The sequence below is a fragment of the Erpetoichthys calabaricus genome, chromosome 7, assembly GCF_900747795.2.
Source record: "Erpetoichthys calabaricus chromosome 7, fErpCal1.3, whole genome shotgun sequence".
NCBI lineage: Eukaryota > Metazoa > Chordata > Cladistia > Polypteriformes > Polypteridae > Erpetoichthys > Erpetoichthys calabaricus.
Window position 1 is genome coordinate 24,379,593 of NC_041400.2, and position 19,093 is coordinate 24,398,685.

A 19,093-nucleotide genomic window follows, 5' to 3' on the forward strand; every position below is an offset into this window, starting at 1 on the left:
GAACATAGCATATGTTACAGAGATGAAAGTAAAAATGTTTCATAATATGATTTAGGAGGGTAGAATAAGAAAAAGAGAAATCAAAAATGGCACCGAGATTCCTAGCAGCAGAAGGTATGATGATATCATTATCAACAGTAACTGAAAAGGATCTCATTTTCTAAAGCAGAGCTTTGGAGCCAATAAGCATGACTTTTGTTGCAGCTTAATTATAAAGATGTATATTCCACCCAGGTTTTAACTTCACTGGGTCAAGCTGTGATGATCTCTGATGACTTTTCACTTTTAAAACTGAAATAAATGTATCATCCACATAAAAATGATAACCCAGTCCAAGAGGAAGCATGTACACAGCAGAAAAGAGCAGAGAACAGAACTGTGACAAACTCCTTGTGTTACTAGTACTGAGCTGGACCTGCTGCTGCCAAAACTAACAAACTCTTGCCTATTAGTCAGATAGGATTTAAACCACTGGAGGGCAGTGCCAGAGATACCCTGAATGTTCATCTGCCTGGATAGTAGAATACCATGCTTGACAGCACTATGATCTAACAGAATTATTTAGCTGATTTGGCCAGTCTGCTACCATAAGCAAATCATCAACTACTTGAAAACAAAGTTAGTTTCACAGCTGTGCTGTGCTCTGAAACCAGATTGAAAGGGTTCCTTTAGCTTACTAAAATTACTGATAAGTTGCTTATCTAATATTTTATTTACCTTTTAAATTGGCTTAAATTAAAAGATAAATGAACACAAACTCCAAAATCATTTGTAGATGTTGTTTCTTGTGTAGTGAAATCCAGCCTTCTTCCATTCATAATTTATGCCCGTTCACTTGCATCAAACATGTGATGTGTCTTCATTTACCTTCCGTTTCAAATAGTTTCTACAGTTAATATAACTCAGATCTATTTAATTGCTCTTACTGATACTCAGTAGTTACTATCCATCCAGTCTGTGATCTGCAGTCATCTAAACTTTGTGTCAAAATATTGTCGTACTCCTACATTATAAAATGTAAAGTTTCAAGCGCAGATTGATGCTGAACTCATTCCTCTGGCTCGCCATGACATTCTCCTTTTATCTGTTTTTTCGATTAGCCAGTTAAGACACAATATTTGTAAGTTATTGCTGATGCTAATGGTTTGCTTAATCTTTTGTGTCGTATCAATGACGTTGCATAAGTCTAAATCAGCCATGCAGTTTGCCTCTGACTGTCCACACTCACGTGCGGATGAAATTAGTATGGCTCACCTAACTCCCGACGCGCCCCCCTCAGTATGCGCTAGAGGTGAACCTGCGTCCTGCAGGTGACGTCAGCACGACAGGAGCTCGAGGGTTTGCTCGGCGCCGAACAGCGTACAATCTACAGGGGCTGGAGCTGAGCCGAGGAGACTGCTGCTCCATCAAATAACGCAGTTTGTTTGTGTACAGTTCACGTTCGAAAAGTGCGCTGTGCGTACATCCGCGACGCAGTCTGAACGTCACCGACAAGCCGAGATTGAGGGTTTGAGGCCATCGGCAGTGGTGCAGGCGATGGGCTTGCTACTTGGAATGAGTACCGGCATCTTTCAAAGTGCTTTGAAAGCGACGGAGGCTGAAACGTCAAAAGGCAGGTGAGGTTTGGCGGCGAGTGAACGAAGAGGAGAAGGAGGAGGAGCAGGCGGTGGCGAGGGGCTAGGTAATTGGCCCCTTGCTGCTGGCGGTCTTCGTCTCCGGGTGATATGGAGGAAATGCTAGGCACAGGCCCAGCGAACAATGAGTCGCCCGGAGAGGCGGACAAAGAAGGGCAGAGCACCGCTGATAGACGGGATCCTGTCGGGTGCGCGAAGCAAATTGACAGCGCGGATTGCGGAGGTCTAAGAGAAGGCCCCGACGCTCTTCTACAGCTTAGCCTTCTTTCAGCAGAAGGTGTGCAGCCCGCTGGCTTGTCGACAGAGCCGACTGAGACGGAGCAGGGGCAAGGGAACGTACTGGGCAGCAGCGAAAAGACAACAGCAGCAGCGGTACAGTTACTGGAGCTGCGGAGACTTTCCGATTCGGACCGGCAGACAGCCGGCGACTGTCCTTTAAACGGTTCTCCGTCACTTCGAGCCCAGCCCCAGAAAGTTTGCGCTGCTCTGTCGGAACTTGCTTGCTCACCGGGTTTCGCTCCTGCCAACAAGACCAGAACCTGTTTGTTCACCGGGTCCTTGGAGTGTGATTCGATAACGGGCGACAAAGGGGATGCAGCACTGCGTGAAAACGGTGGCACTGCCAAGATTGATTTGGAACTCAGCAACGGATTATCCCCAGAATCGGGGGAACCATCGGACGGTAATAACGACCAAAGTCCTCCATCCTCAGCTACTAGCAAAGAGGACTTGAGTTACGAGTTGCAACAGGGCTATCGAATTCTGGCCGGATTTTTATTGGAAAAACACCGCAGCATTGCCGCTCCTTTCATGAATCCATCCGACGACTACGAGGAGTTTGCCAGCCGAATCAAGGAGCCGATGTGGCTGCGGAAGATGGAAGAAAAGTTCGTGCGGAGACAGTACGTGAGCATCACTGACTTCGTGGGGGACTTCAGGCTAATGCTGGAGAACTGCTACCGCCTTCACGGGGTCGACCACTGGCTCTCCAAGCAAGCACAGAAGTTGGAGATGATGCTGGAACAGAAACTAACACTCCTGTCACGGTGAGTTTTTGGGGTTGTGGCATTTCACTGGTTGTTAAATAAACCAATAACAGCCTACATCCGGTTTCTTTTAATACTCAAGTTCAGAATCGAAGTTTTCTAAAGAGCTTTTTGTCTTTGGCAGTTTAACGCAGTGGTGGTTAGTTAATATTGAAATAGCACCGTTTATGAACGTAGCCTCCAAGTACTCTTCATTCATCACCCCTTTATTTACCTACTAATGCTGTGCATATTCTTCATGTTGGTTCCCCTTGTTTTGTATATGATGAAGGCTCAAATGTAACCAAAATATTGCTTCTGCAAGTTTTGCCCTTCTTTGTAACATTGCATGGATTTTTTTCCTTTTAAATATTAGTTATACAGAGTTTTACTCCAGAGATACACATATTAGCTTAATCAATGACTCTAAAATTATCCTATTTGAGTGAGTGTATTCTCCCTGCCATGAACTCCTATAATGTCCAGGTTCAGTTGCTTCAATCCAATGCCTGTGTTTTCAGGAAAGAATCTGGATGGCCAGATCAGTGTGACCATGAGCAAGTAACTTAACTTACCTGTGCTCCAACTTGAAAAGGAAAAGAAATGTAACCAATTGTATCTCTCAAAATGTTGCAAGTTGCATTGGTCAAGTGTATCAGCCAAATAATAACTTAAGACCGTCAGTATGCAGTCAGATGGTTTTACGGATTTTAACCAGTGACCTTGTGAATTTCAAGTTGATTTCTTTGCTGATCCAATGTATGAATTCAAAGATTCCTAATATATGTGAATCTATGACCCTTTTAAATATTTGTCTGTTTCCAGTTATTTTTTTAAATCATTTTTATTGTATTTTTATATCAAGTATGATTCAGGGTTACAGGTGGTTATGGATTGGTGAATATGTTACAGCAACACAACATATACCATGACTTAGAGCCTGAAGAAATATTAATAATGAAAATAGAAATCACCAGAAATTTTCAAACACATTTGCCAGGGGACATATTCGTTTATACAAATTGGTATTTTCAGAAATATTAATGTTCATGCAACATGTCTAAAGAAAAAAATTTATCACTGTGAGCATTGTTTTCGTGCATCTATTTCAAAATCACTTTATCTGGTTAGGTGTCACAGAGAGTTTTAGCCTAGGCCAGCAGAATTGGGTACAAGACTGAAATCAACCTTAGACGTGAATGTCTCGTGGTTGTCTTCGGGGGGATTGGAGGAAAATTGGAGGATCTGGAGAAGTCACACTGACATAAGCAGAATTAAAGAAAGAAGAAAAAAAAAAAACCTCTACATGCATTAGGATGGGATTGTGAAGGAGCAGTGCTAATCACTGCTTAGCATGCTTTTTCTATGAAGGAAAAAAATAATTTAGGATTTTTATTTACATTTGAATTCCACTAGCCTCCTATTCCTGAATTTCTTTTTGATGTTTTTGAATTCTTCCAAAAAGTTTATAAATATGTGTAGTGGAATTAAGAAAATGTTCATACCTCTTTTTCACATTTTGCTATGCAGTCTTGTGTCTAAAATCATTTAAATTAATGTTTTCCTCCCATCAAGCAGCACTCAATACCTCAAAATGGCAAAATGAAAATTGAGGGAGAGGAAAAAAAAATCTCCTATTCACCCAAGTATTGAGACCCTTTACTCGGTGCTTAATTGAAGCCACTTTGGCAGTGATTAAAGCTTGGAGTCATCTAGGATTTGACATAAGCTTCACACACCTGAATTTGGGGGATGTTGTTCCCTTCTTTCCTTCAGATTCTTTCAAGCTCTGTCATGTTGGGTGTAGATCATTGGTGGACAGCTGTTTTCAGATTGCTATAGAAATGTTCGATTGGCTTCAACTCTGGGCTGTGACTGGGTAACTCAAAGACATTCAAAGAGTTGTCACTAAGCCACTTCAATTTTGTCTTTCTTTGTGCTTAGGGTCATTGTCCCACTGAGAAGTGGAACTTTGGTCCAGTTTAAAATCCAGAGTACTCTGGACAGTAGGCTTTCTTTAATGATATGTCTGTACTTTGCTCTGTTCATTTTTCCCACAACATTTTCTTGTCTCCCGGTCCCTGCTGCTGAAACACAACCCCACAGCATGAAGCTGCTGCCACCAATCTTCACCATCGGAATGGTATTGCATATATGATGAGCGGTGCCGGGTTTCCTCCAAACATGATGCTAATCTTGGTTTCATCAGAATTGAGAATCTTCTTTCTCACAAACTGAGGGTCATTTAGGTGCCTTTTTGCAAACTCCAAGCAGGCTTTAATGCCATAAATTTTTTTTTTTTTTGGTAGTCTCAACAAAATTCCATCTTTAAGCTAGACAATTCCTTCAACATCATGGTTTGGTGTTTGCTCTGATACATTGTCAGCTGTGGGACCTCCTATAGACGGCTGTGTGCCTTTCCTAATCATGTCCAATCAGTTCAGTTCATCACAGATGGACTCCAAATAAGGTGTACAAATGATGATCAGTAGAAAAGAATGCACTTGAGCCAGATTTCAAACATCACAGCAAAGGAGTCTGTATGTTGTGTCAGTGTGACATTTCATTTTTTATTTTTAATAAATTAGCTAAAAATTATAAAATCCTGTTTTTGCTTTGTCATTCTGGTGTATTGAATGTTGGTTGATGTGGAGGGAAAAATAAATTCAAAAGATTTTTGCATAAGGCTGCAGAATAACACAATGCGAAAAAGTGAAGGGGTTATAAAGACAAATTAGCAATTGACAAAATCAATATAAATACGTAGAGATACTGTTACAACAGAACATGAAACATAAACAGATGCTAAAATAATTCAGCTTGTAAGTAAATTGTTGAATTGAGAATTTTCATGGTAAAATATAGTTTTTATGGTAACTTTACATAAAAGATATTTAAAAATGAGTGCACTGTGTAGTGATAGCACTTGCACTTTGTAATGGTAGAAAACTGAATTAAGGTTGGCTTTATCTTGATTTTGTTCATACTGCAGGTAGATGGTCATTTCCCAGAGGGTGGGACTTGTCTGCCTGGAGGGTTGCCAACCAGGATCCCGAGCCGTTTTGTCATGTGGTGGGTGCAGCAATGCACTCTACCAGTGCATGCTCCCCAACCTGACCTGACCAGAGTATGTTAGAAGGATTTTTTTTTTTTTTTCCACTGTAGTTGTACTTTGATTCAATTTTGCTATAAAGGACCAAGATGATGTTTCGACACAAGCCTTCAAGCCTCAAATTTCAGTTCAAGCAGACCCAACCCAAAAAATTAGATTCCGTTCTGAAAGTGACAAAGAATGATCTTGATTTGAGTGTTACTGATCTTGATTTGAGTGTTACTGATGAGAAACACTGCACATCCTTGTTTAGTAAAAGTGGGTTTTAAGCGGAATATAGTAAGCCTTCATTTTATATAACCACCATATTTTGAATTCTAGTTTTCTTAAAGTTGTTCAAGGTGAGGCAAATTATAGGGGTCACTAAATAATGGAAACTCCTTGTGAAAATGGATTTTGTTAATTAAATTACAGTTACAAACGTAACTGCAAAGGTGAGTCATAGCAGGTAGATTACCAATTAACAGTATGTTTCTGCTATAAAAATGACAATTAGCACTTTTTTGTTTGGGCTTTCAAAGCAATGTGAGGCAGCTAACAGTTCTAAAGAGGACCTAAATTGCAGGTGTTTCAGTCAGAAAAACCTCTGCCATGCAAAATAATTTTGTAGAGTCTCTAAAGTAATGACTGCATATGCCTAGCTTTGACAAACTGCATTGGTCAGATCAGCATTTTAATCTTGTGTGCAGTCTTGAGTCAAATGATTTCTCTGCATGGTAATACCATGGCCAAGATGTGAACAATTTTACAAGACCAGGTATACTCTAGTGAAAACACTGTCTGTTCATGATGTTTTCTTATTCCACGATCATAACACCAAATGGACACTACTAGAATACAGTGGCGGCTGGTGAAAAAAATTTGGGCATTGGTTCAGTTTTTCGTGGGGAAAGCTGAAGTAGCACTTATCTATCAATGTAGTCATTCCACATGCCAATACACATCTTTGCCTGTCAAGCACCAGACCATTAGGACAAATCCAGGCTGAAATGTATTATAACCTTTCCACCATGCTGCCCAATATGATGCCAGGTTTCCCATTTGTACTGTGCTCCAACACTTCAGCCTGTGACATCCACAGTACCCTTTTTCTTCACATAACTTGCCATGTAGATGTAGAAAGGAACAGGTGCACCTGCCACCCAAATTTTATATTACACTGTCTCTAAATTGCTCAGTCATCTGCCAACTTGCCCAGTTCCCTATTCTGTCAAAACCCACAACATAATGTCCGCACTTCCACCTCTGGAATCTTCCACTAATGTGCACTTCCATCTGTCCTATAACACATCCATTACATAAGTCCAATCCAAATCTTATTCTGCCTCTGTTAATAGAGTGCTCAGTCCTTGGCCATTTCCACTGGATTCCATAAATCCACATCGTACAATCACTAGTCCTCAGAATTTTCTCAAGTCTTGCATCCCATTTTATCATTTCCTACACCAACAGAGTCATTATCACCCTAACTTTATTCTACACTTGCTGCCAGTCTGCTTAGTCCTATGCAAGTTTGCCAGGCTTAACTCACCTAAGCACAAATTCATATTGTAAGATCCACAGACCCCTACATCTTAAAATCTAATTTGCCCCCAATCTTTCTTGTACTACACCCACAGGACAAGTCCAACTAAATCATATTTTTCGTTTACAATCAGGATACCTATATTTCCTTGAACATAAATTTTGACTTCCTTTCCTTCAGGCCAGAAAATTTCTCAATTACTTTCTGATTAAATTGAGTCATTTCACTAAGCCTGCAAAAAAAATAAATAAATAAATAGCCTCACACTATTGCCTAGATCAGTGTTTCCATCCATCCATTGTCCAACCCACTAAATCCTAACTACAGGGTCACGGGGGTTTGCTGGAGCCAATCCCAGCCAACACAGGGCACAAGGCAGGAAACAAACCCTGGGCAGGGTGCCAGCCCACCACAGTAGATCAGTGTTTCCCAACCTTTTTTCTGTAGTGGCACACTTTTTGTATCCAAAATCGTCCCAAGGCACACCACTATCCAACCACAAACACATATCATGTATCTTATACACTTGCTCAACTGCCCGAAGGGGCGGGACTACCAGAGAAGAAGGTTAAAAAAAAAAAAAGCAGTCCCTAGATTAGTATTTGCAGACACAGCACTTAGTGAGCACTTTGGCAGCACCTCCAAGCTGCTTCACCTGTTTTGCTCACCCCTCTCTGTGTCGGAGGCAACTCATCTGCCTTCTATCCACTAGCGCTATGAGGCTCACTGGTGACCATACACCCAGGGCAGATGGATTCAGCCTGGAGACGTGTCTGAAGTGCTCCAACAGTTGTGTCTGCAACAACCCGATCACAGAGCTGTTTTTTTTGCCAGCTTCTCCAGGTAGACAGGTCCTTGTCAGACGGGTCTCGACCAGCTGTGGAGCTTGTCCCTCTCAGGTTTAGACCCAAGTGCTCTATAAGTCCATGGCACACATGGGTAGCTCTCAAGGTTCACCACTGTGCCGCGGCACACTGGTTGAAAAACACTGGTCTAGATCACTGCAGCGGCTTTTGTGCTGCTTGCATTTTTAATAAAAGATGTTTTAAGTTTCATACCACCATCGTTGTCCACAACACTTTGGCACTTTGAAACAGCAAACAGGGAAAGCAAAAAAGGTATTACTTACACCACATCCAGTTAGCCAACTCAGCGTGTCATAAAAAGAGCGAGAAAAAGTCTGTGTGTAATCTTGTCCTCAGTCATTTCCCAGCTGCTAAATTCTTAAGTCATGTTGGTCAGGTCCAAGCTTTATTTATTTATTTATTTATTTTTTCAAATGAAAGACTTATGAAGGGGTATTTCATTAAACAAATGATCCACTTGATGTTGACATCTCTGTAAAGTCACATTTGGTCATCTGTAGTTACATTAATGGTGAATGTGAACTGTAAACCACTAATGTGAACTTGAAATAGTGTGTTATTGATTGTCCAATCACATTAGATTAAAAAATAAACCCAAAACAATACTAATTCACTGCCAGTAAATATGGGAGTGCAGGAAAAATCTGAATGCAACCAATTAAAGGGCAGCCTCAAGTCATCTGCTTGCCAGAAGATCAAGAACTTGCATACACGGTCACTGCCAGCACCCTTCACTCAGGAAATACAAGTATTCACACAAAAATTAATTAAGTACAAGTTGTAGCCAATTTTTAATTGACATGTGGCAACACCAGGTATGTTGTAAAATGATAATAAAATAAATGTATATGCACATTACGTAATTAATTTAAGTAGAATTTTTAAAATATTGGGGGGGGTATCCCAGCACCCCACATTGCAAACTGCCAGCACCAGATTAGTTCAATAGTGATTTCATGAATAGCAGGGTGACCTCGGACATCTTCCATGGCTTCCTCCATCACAAAATGTAAATGTCTTTAAACCTTCATGTCAAGTTCTGAAATGTGAAGTATGATGGAGATTTGCATATCCCTCGTCCCTAATAGAACTGAAGGATTTTCTAATTGAAGAATGATGCAGTAACCCACTACGCAGAGTTTAGGACTTGTAATTCATTATTTCAAAAAAGGCTGAAGATAAAGGGTGGCTCTGCTCCTTATTTATGTCTTTGATATTAATGCATGGGTATTTCCATTATTTTACAGATGCAAGCTATTTTGATAGTCATTCATTTTTTAGTAGTATTGTTCTGGGTTTGGTTAGCTTTATATTTGCATAATTATTTCACTACCTTTAATAGTTTTGAATAAGAACTAGACAAATAGAGGTACTGGTTACAAGTAGTACCATCTTCCAAATCCGCTTTATCCTCAGGGTCCAAGGCAGGAACAATCCCTGAAGACGGGTCAGTTCATCTTAGGGTGAACACATAGACCCATGCATATCTTTGTGCTGTTGGGGATAACCAGAGCACCCAGAGGGTTTTGCTGTTAACGCAAAAGTTTTCAGATCAAAGTTTGATTTATTTAATAAACATTTATCAGTTGCTCTTTTGAAGATTCAGTAGATGTGCAATTTTATTACAGTTTTGGCCATGAAAAATTGAGCTATTCAACAAAATAGCTAATTTTGGTATTGAATATTAAATAAAATTGGCAATTATGGCAGGGAGCTTGAATTGTAATTGCCGCACTGTTAAATACATACTGTTGGAGGTATTTATGTAATTTGGCAGTTTTAATATATTAAGTGATTTTATATCAAACCATATCGGTTAAAAATGCATTCGTCTATGCTTAAACAGCAGGAATGCAGAAATATTTATATAAACTGTGGGTTGCATGTCAGATAAACAATTTATCTCCTAATAAATCTTAAATGCTGGCAAAGTTGAATCTGCTGTTGGCTTTTTTTTTTTTTTTAATTAGTTTATCTGAAAAGTGCCAAATCAACACCACAAAATATATATGTGATGGAGATACTTCAAGGGAAGGTGCTGGTGTTATGAATGTTAACACTAGCAATTTAAACATTAGAAAACCACTCACTTCTAGATTAAACATATTGGTATTTTTAAATGGTTGGTTTGTATTATTATTAAAATATTAATAAAGATGAGGAAATACTTAAAGAAAATCATAATGCATCCTCAGGTATAGCGGTTCCCAACCTGTGGTACATGGCGAACCAGTCGGCGGTACGCGAAAATAATATTGGTAATGGTGGAAAACCCCAGAAAACACCAAAAGGAGTTAAAATAAAAACACAAAAACAAAGTTATAGAGTTTTGGTTTACAAAGAGAGTCTTATGTAAAGTTGTCACTAGATCCGCCCACCACTAGTCATATCACACGATTGCACATGTGTCCTCCCCCTTTTCGGCAAAACTGTCACTGTGATTGAAAGTGGTCCATCATTTTAGTGATCGATTTGGTGTCAATTGAGTAATGTGTAATAATAGGCCTAAATCGTTCCTTTTTTTGAGTGCTTAATTTGAAGTATTTAGCTATTATTTATTGTTTTGAGCAACATTCTATTGATATTGTTTTGTGCCCCAAAATGGATAAGTGGTTGAAAACTGGAACTCTTAATAGAGCTGCAGTTAGCATTGAAAGTCAACCTGCTGATTTGGCAGCTGCAAGTACTTTGAAGCAGTCTGGTGATTTACAAGTGCAAGGGGACCAGGGTGCAGCGATTGATAGGCCTGTTCTTGCAAGAGATAAAATTAACACTATTAAAAAAATTCAAACCATCAGTGCTCCACTAAAGAAGAGAAAATCTTCCGTTGAATACTTGAGATATGGATTTTCATTCACGGAAAATGAAGACTGTCCGAAACCACTGTGCATTGTTTGTGAAGAGATATTGTCTAATGGTAGCATGAAACCATCTTTATTGATGCACCATTTAGAGATGAAACATGCAAATTATAAACAAAAAAAGATGATAGTTTTTTCCAGCGACTATCAAACGGCCCTAATCTAACTTCTTGTTTCTTATCTGCAAACAAAGTCAATGAGAATGCGGTTGAAGCATCTTACAGAATAAGTTACCGTATTGCTAAAACGGTAAAAATCGTACAAACGTTGAAAATGTGATCTCTCCTTGTATCAAAGATGCTGTTCAATGTACAGTATGTTCAGTGAAGACCATGTCCGAAAAATTAACAATATTCTCTTCTCAAACAATACAGTTTCTTGGAGAATTAAGGACATGTCTGACAACATTGAATCTACAGTAATTGAAAGATTAAAAAAAGATTCAATACAAGTGGATGAAAGCACTGATTTTTCCAATCTGTCAATTTTGCTTATTGTTGTAAGATATTTAAATGATAATTTGCCTGAAGAAAATCTTTTACTTTGCTACCCTCTCACTGAAAGAGGACATGTTTAATGTCATCGTGTTATTTCTGTGAAAAAGAAATTGATTGGGCCAATTTCTGTGGTGTTTGCATGGATGGTGGAAAATCTATGTCTGGTTTACGCGGTCGCATCAAAGAAGTTGCTCCCCATGTAGTTTGGAGTCATTGCTGTATTCACAGACAAAGCCTAGTGTCCAAACCTCTGCTTGATTCATTGAAGGAAGTGCTCAATCAATCTGTCAAAGTTGTTAATTGTATTAAGGCCAATTCAACAAACTCCAGACTATTCAAATCTTTGTGTGAAGAGATGGACAGCCGCCATACTACATTACCTTTACACACAGAAGTGAGGTGGCTTTCACGAGGAAAAGTACTCACAAGATTGTTTGAATTGAGATATGAAGTTCAAGTTTTTTTGAAGACCATCCTTTTGAGTTGAGCTATAAGTTTCAAAGTTTCATGAAACTGAATGGCTTCAACAGCAGTGCATACTTATCTGATATTTTAGATGTCTGGCAAAATCAAGTCTATGATCAAAAAATGACATAACGACGGACTTGCCCACACCTGCCCATGAAATAGCCTTTGAGTCAATTGTCCAATTACTTTTGAGCCCCTGAAATGAAGGGATTGTGTTAAAAAAATGCTTTAGTTGCCTCACATTTTTATGCAATTGTTTTGTTCACCCCACTGAATTAAAGCCGAAAGTCTGCACTTCAACTGCATCTGAGTTGTTTCATTTAAAATGCATTGTGGTAATGTACAGAACCAAAATTAGAAAAAAGTTGTCTCTGTCCAAATATTTAATGACCTAACTGTAAGAGAAAAAATAAGGTGATATGTGATGGAGCTGAAATATTGTTTATTAAAAAGAACCTGTGCCTAACATTTCAGTGATTAATTAAGCTAGGTAGTTGCTAAGAATTCCGGGTAATTGCAATTTTCTTTTTAAAACTGACATTGAGATTAGTTAAAAGGTTGTATTTGTTAGCTAAATATAAAAAAAAAAAATACAAGAGTTATTACTTAAAATATATGTATGCTTAAAGTTTGTAGTTTTTAATATGCGATACTTGTTGATATTGGTAGTGACTGAAAAATATATGCTATTGGTGCATTCCTATTAAGTGTTAGTTTGCATAGTGAATGGTACATTTTTTTTTAGTCTCCATAATAACCTTCTCCAGCTCGGCTTTGTCTGCAAAGAGTATGCCATTCTTAGTGCAGACCCGCAGTTAAATTAGCAGCGATATACGATGGTTTTCATAATGAAGTGTTGACTGATTCTTATGAAAATTTCCCAAGTTCTGTGTTTTGGAAACTACATAGAAATTATAAAACTAAGTGTGGTAAAAATGTGTGTCTATATATATATATATATATATATATATATATATATATATATATATATATATATATATATATATATATATATATATATATATATATATGTGTGTGTGTGTGTATATGTATATTGTGAGGGATGGCCTGCCATTTACCTTGGCCAATACCCCCAGGCCGCTAGATGGAGCCCTCCCTGTAGCATGGAAGTGCCCCGAAGACCAGCAGGGAATTATGGACAATGGAGTTTTTATTCCCAACCCTGCTGGACACCGAGGGGCCCACCAGAGGACGCTGCAGGGAGGCTCAAGGACTTATACGTGCCCTATAACCCGGAAGCACGTCATAATCATGTGACCAGAGGGAATGACGTGTTTCCGGGTTGAAAAGAAGGACTGTTTAATCTGATCCGGAAGTGATAAGAAATCACATGGACTGTAAGATGGGAAACACTTCCGGGTCAGGGAATATAAAAGGACGATGGGAAATCCCAGACGTTGAGCTGAGCTGGGTGGACGGGTGGCAACGCGTCTGGGAGTGGAGGATTGTGTATTGGTTATTGTTATTGAGTTATTATTGGAGTATTGTGGAGTGGAGGGTGCTTTGTGCACATTTATTATTATTATTATTATTATTATTATTAACAATAAAACATTATTTGGACTTTTATCTGGTGTCTGACGTCTAGTCTGAGGGTTCAAGGGGTCACGGAGACCTTATACTGTCACACAGTATATATATAATATATATATAATATATAATATACAGTCATATGAAAACGTTTGGGAACCCCTCTCAGCCTGCATAATAATTTACTCTACTTTCAACAAAAAAGATAACCGTGGTATGTCTTTCATTTCCTAGGAATATCTGAGTACTGGGGTGTTTTCCGAACAAAGATTGTTAGTGAAGCAGTATTTAGTTGTATGAAATTAAATCAATTCTCTTAATGAGACGACGGATGGTGTCCTGGGGGATCTCCTCCCAGATCTGGACCAGCGCATCACTGAGCTCCTGGACAGTCTGTGGTGCAACGTGGTGGCGGCGTCCGATGGACCGAAACATGTTGGCCCAGAGATGTTCTATTGGACTTTGGTCAGGCAAGCGTGTGGGCCAGTCAGTGGTATCAATTCCATCATCCTCCAGGAACTGCCTGCATACTCTCACCCCATGAGGCCAGGCATTTTAGTGCACCAGGAGGAACCCAGGACCCACTGCACCAGCATAGGGTCTGACAGTGGGTCCAAGGATTTCATCCCGATACCTAATGGCAGTCAAGGTGTTGTTGTCTAGCCTGTAGAGGTCTGTTTGTCTCTCCATGGATATGCACCACCAGACCATCACTGACCCACCACCAAACTGGTCATGCTGAACGATGTTAACGGCAGCAAAACATTCTCCATGGCTTCTCCAGATCCTTTCACGTCTGTCATATGTGCTCAGGGTGAACCTGCTCTTCTCTGTGAAAAGCACAGGGTACCAGTGGTAGACCTGCCAAATCTGGTATTATACAGCAAATGCCAATCGAGCTTCATGGTACCAGGCAGTGAACACAGGACCCACTAGAGGACCCTCAAGCCACCCTCATGAAGTCTGTTTCTGATTGTTTGGTCAGAGACATTCACACCAGCGGCCTGCTGGAGGTCATTTTGTAGCAGTCTGGCAGTGCTCATCCTGTTCTTCCTTGCCCAAAGGAGCAGATACCGGTCTTGCTGAGGAATTAAGGACCTTCTACGGCCCTGTCCAGCTCTCCTAGAGTAAACTGCCTGTCTCTCCACCATGCCCTTCAGACAGTGCTGGGAGTCACGGCAAACCTTCTGGTAATGGCACGTATTGATGTGCCATCCTGGAGAAGTTGGACTACCTGTGCAACCTATGTAGGGTCCAGGTATCGCCGCATGCTACCAGTAGTGACACTGACCATAGCCAAACGTAAAACTAATGAAAAAACAGTCAAATGAGGAGAGAAAAATGTCAGTGACCTCCACCTGTTAAACCATTCTACTATTCCACTAATAAAGGATAAACACGGAACAAACAGATATAAAAATTCTCATTTTCATCTTGTCCAGGCAATGTGCAAAAAGAGTTAAAAAGCAAATAAAATGTATGGTTGGATTGTAAAAATTGTTAAAGAGAAGTTATACTCAGAGTATAGAATATGATGGTAATACTGCATCTAGAGGGCTGTGTGCCAGTCACTACAATGAGGTTGGTCTAGCAGCATTCATTCAGTTACATGACAAATCGTGTATTGAAGAAAACTGGTGAAAATTAATGGGAAGTGCATTTAAGATGAAGCCAGGAAGCACTTTTCGACCCAAAGGGTTTTGGGAGGCCGGAAAATGCCAAGTCATGTAGCTGAATTGGAAATCTTGACAACTCTTAAATGTCTGGATGAGATATTAATACAGTTTAGATATTAAGTAACCAATTGAACCTGATGAAATGAATGGTCTTCTCTCATTTATTAAACATTTTATGCTCTTACTAGCCGACGCCCACCGTAGCATACGGCTGTGTAAGAATAGGAACGGAAAACGGTGAGAAAGGAATTCAGAAATCAAGAAGAAATAAATACTTCTTGAAAGACGCAGTGTGCATGTACAATTTCCAGCCAAGCAGGATTACATGTGAAAGTGACAGATAAACCAGGCTTTCCGAATTTACGTACTATGGCCATGGCATCCTGATAGTTTTGTTGCATGTTTCTTGGACTTCCTGGAAATGTGGACGGTTATATTATCATTTTGCCTACACGTATGTTCTTATTTTCAGCATTTGCATGCAATGCGTCTTCTCCGACGAAAATCGCTGCCATGTCGGGGCATTGTATCGTCGTAAATCCTGCCCAGACTTTTCCTTGAAAACCATTCGTACAGATGCTGTTGGATTGGACTGAGCGATTTCATGCATGTGTTTGTATGATTTAGCGAAGAGGTTGATTGTTCTGAGCATGGAATCTAGCTGGAGAAGTACATTTTCGCTGCATGCAGAGTTTGCTTTATTTTGTAAGCGTACTTCAGTAGCTTGCGTTGTGTCAGAAACATACAACTGTCCATATCCTGGAGAGGTAGAAGTGTTAGCGTATAGTGGAGAGATTTGGTGATAAATTTGCCCATGTATTTTAAAACAGTATGGTCCGTGGCCAGGAGGTTGAGTTATCTGTGCACCCATGGAAGCAAACGCTAGAGAAGAGTTGTATTCTCGAATGTGTTCACGATAATTTTTAGCTTCTGATGTTTGCTGTATAAGAAGCGGTTGTAAAGACACAGATGGCTCCCGCAAAGGTGGTAAAGCTACTTTACCGTTGTGGCAGCACCTCGAGTACTTGTTGGATGTATTACGCTCAGCAGGCCAGTATAGTGCATGGCATGGAAGAGGACGAATAGGAACCGAGAAATGCTGTGTCAGCTGCGTGTGGGCGGGACCGGTTTTGAAGTGGAAGCAGGACGAACCAGAAGAGAAATATATATAAGAGATGGTATTTTTGATTGCCCAGAAATAATTGACTGATCACTAGTTAGTTTAAAATCATTCAGATTATTTTGAATTTTATGAAGTAACACATAACTATGCAACAAGGAAGACTTGAAGTAATTGTTTTGCACAATTGTAATTTGTTGTCTTTAGCGGCATTGGAAACCGCAGCTTTAAATGCATTGTCTGCCAAAGGACAAAAATGTTACAAAAACATATGACTAATGCATATAATACACAGTCAAATTAACACAGGTCGCTCAAAGATCAACCTGTGAAGCACTAAATTCTAGTACCTCCTACCTCGGCTTTTAAATCTCTTTAAAGATGCACTAATCCAACATAATGCAGAAAAAGTTAATTTTTCGATGACCAGTTTGTCAAATTTATTTTATACTTGTCTTCATTTTTCAGGAATTCTGGTTATACTCCAATGTCAAAATAGTAAAGACGGTAACATTATTTTGTATTCCTTCTGAGTGTTAAACCACCAATTTAATTATTTATTTCATAAATGTTTGTGTCTGTAATGGCTAGGACTAAGTTTAATTTTCATCATTTTTGAATAATGACAAGTAAACACGAAGCTTAACTGGTAGCACATGAGTTGAGGTCACTGTACTGCAATGTTCTTCACTGCGATTCAGTATTGCTGCAGCTCTTTTCCTAACAGACATGCCGTGTGCTTGTGATGCCATTCTTTTGCCTGTGCAACCACTCAAGATGGGAAGGACCTAAATTCCAAGAACATGGCAGAGGAAGTTTGCACCTCCAGTTTTTTTCTGGTGTTTTCAATGAAAACAATCAGTTGGCCTGTGCCATGTGCTTCACTGTCAGCAGACCAGGCCTGGTTCTTTTCCTGCTAGCGATGCCTCATGCCCACGTTTTTCTGTAAGCTGTGGTGCACTGCCACTTGCTGTGTGAAGGGCCTTAAGGTCAATTTCATGGCCAAGGTAGCCTGCATGACCAGTTCATTGTCTGTGTTACGTACAGTATATCACAGTATAAGCTCTCAACTGACACCAAGGTTCAAGGCCCAGTGTTTTATGTTTTTGAGATTCTCGTAGTCACCACCAAATAACAAGTAACCAGATAGAAAAATAAAATTCACAAAATTTCATATTTATTTGTTAAAGTAAAAAAAAAATCTGCATATGGGAAACATGTTAGCATCAGTTAAGTAAATTTGACACCCCTTTAGTAGTAACCTGAATGAAACATTTTGTGAAATGATTGAACAGCCTTGCAGCACTTGAGTTGGAGTTCTGGCTCCATCCTCATTACTGTATAAAACGTCTTCAGATAATGTTGATCTTACTGTCAGTTAAGCTTTAATTTAATAGATGAACTGATTTTCATCTACTATATTCAGATAAAGTATGTTGTTCATTCTTGATTCAAACAGTGTCTTAGGCAGCAAAGCATTTACAATTTATTCATCTGTTTTTGCTGTTCTACAAAATCATAAGTGATTGATTTGTGTTGACACAAATCCAAATTTTAAATAGTTATGAGCATGATATACAGTACTGTACAAACATCTTGGGCACCCTACCTTTTTTCTATACGTTTTGTCATAGATGGTTATTTTTTGTTGCCTGCACTAGTGTGTCTGTAGAAAAGAGCAATTATAGACTTCCAAAAAATTAACTGTTACAGAGTAAGTTTGCATTTCATTAAGGAAAATAACATTTTAAGCAATAGTACGCATTTCAGATAAATAATTAGGCAAAGATGACAAACAGGGGTTTATTATCAATGACAGTGAGTTTACTTCATTAAACTGATAAACTATATCTAACAGTTTTAGATATAACTAGGCCAACTTCAACCACACTAAAAGTTGAAGGCATACTGAAAAAGTCCAGTATTGCAATCAGTTCTTGCAAAAAATCTCTGGGACCCAAGTGCTACCCTTCACTGTCCAGACAAGTCCTGTCAGAAGTGTTCTTTATGGAAGAGTGACTGCCAATAATCTATTTCTCTGAAGTATAAAATCACATACACACAGAAATTCAAGAACTGAGGCGCTGAACAATACCAGCAAGTGTTCTGGACCGATGCATCAAAATTTGACATTTTTGTCTCATACAGGAGTCAGTTTGCATGTTTACAAGTTACAGAGAGCTACTTAGATGTGTGTTTCCAGCCAACAGTGAATCTCAGCAGAGGTTCCCTGCAGGTTTGACACCTTATTTCTGTAAGTGGAGTTGATGATGTAAGATGCTGGAATCCACTGTGCTGAGAAGTACTAGCAGATTCAAATACATCAAGGAATACCTTCATCAAGGAGGTTTTGCTTCAGCCCCAGTTTAATCTGTAGTATGATACTGACCCCTAACACATGACCAGTAAAAAGAAAACCACAGAGCTCTGCTAAAGATGGTATTGCCTCCACAGAGCACTGATATAAACATTGTCAAGGATGTTTAGGATTACAAGCCTTATAAATATGTGTGACAGTTAAGGTCTGAAGGCAGTTATTTATATTTTTATATATATATATATATTATAATTTTCTGTATATGTTATTTGTTTTCTTTGTACTGCTGTAATACTTTTTTGAAAAACTTCTGCAAATGAAACACTCATTTTAAATTTTGTATATACAGTATTCTCCTGAGGATCAGTTAATAATTTTCACTTGTTGTTGCGCCACATTGTTCTCTTAATTGAAATACAAATATTTTATAACCATAAAATT

The 19,093-nt window shown here is 39.2% G+C and overlaps 1 protein-coding gene across 2 annotated transcripts in view; it reads left to right on the top strand.

Annotated features, from left to right (window-relative positions):
- The first annotated feature begins 1,305 nt into the window (after positions 1–1,305).
- The window catches only part of LOC114654100 (uncharacterized protein KIAA2026), a 76,234-nt gene continuing 58,446 nt past the window's right edge, over positions 1,306–19,093 (top strand). The window contains exon 1 of one of the 2 annotated variants that reach the window (XM_051930210.1): positions 1,306–2,680. In XM_051930210.1, coding sequence (XP_051786170.1) covers positions 1,725–2,680 — 956 coding nt within the window. In that variant the 5' untranslated portion in view covers positions 1,306–1,724. The remainder of the gene's footprint in view (positions 2,681–19,093) is intronic. The other variant, XM_051930211.1, reaches the window with a different exon arrangement.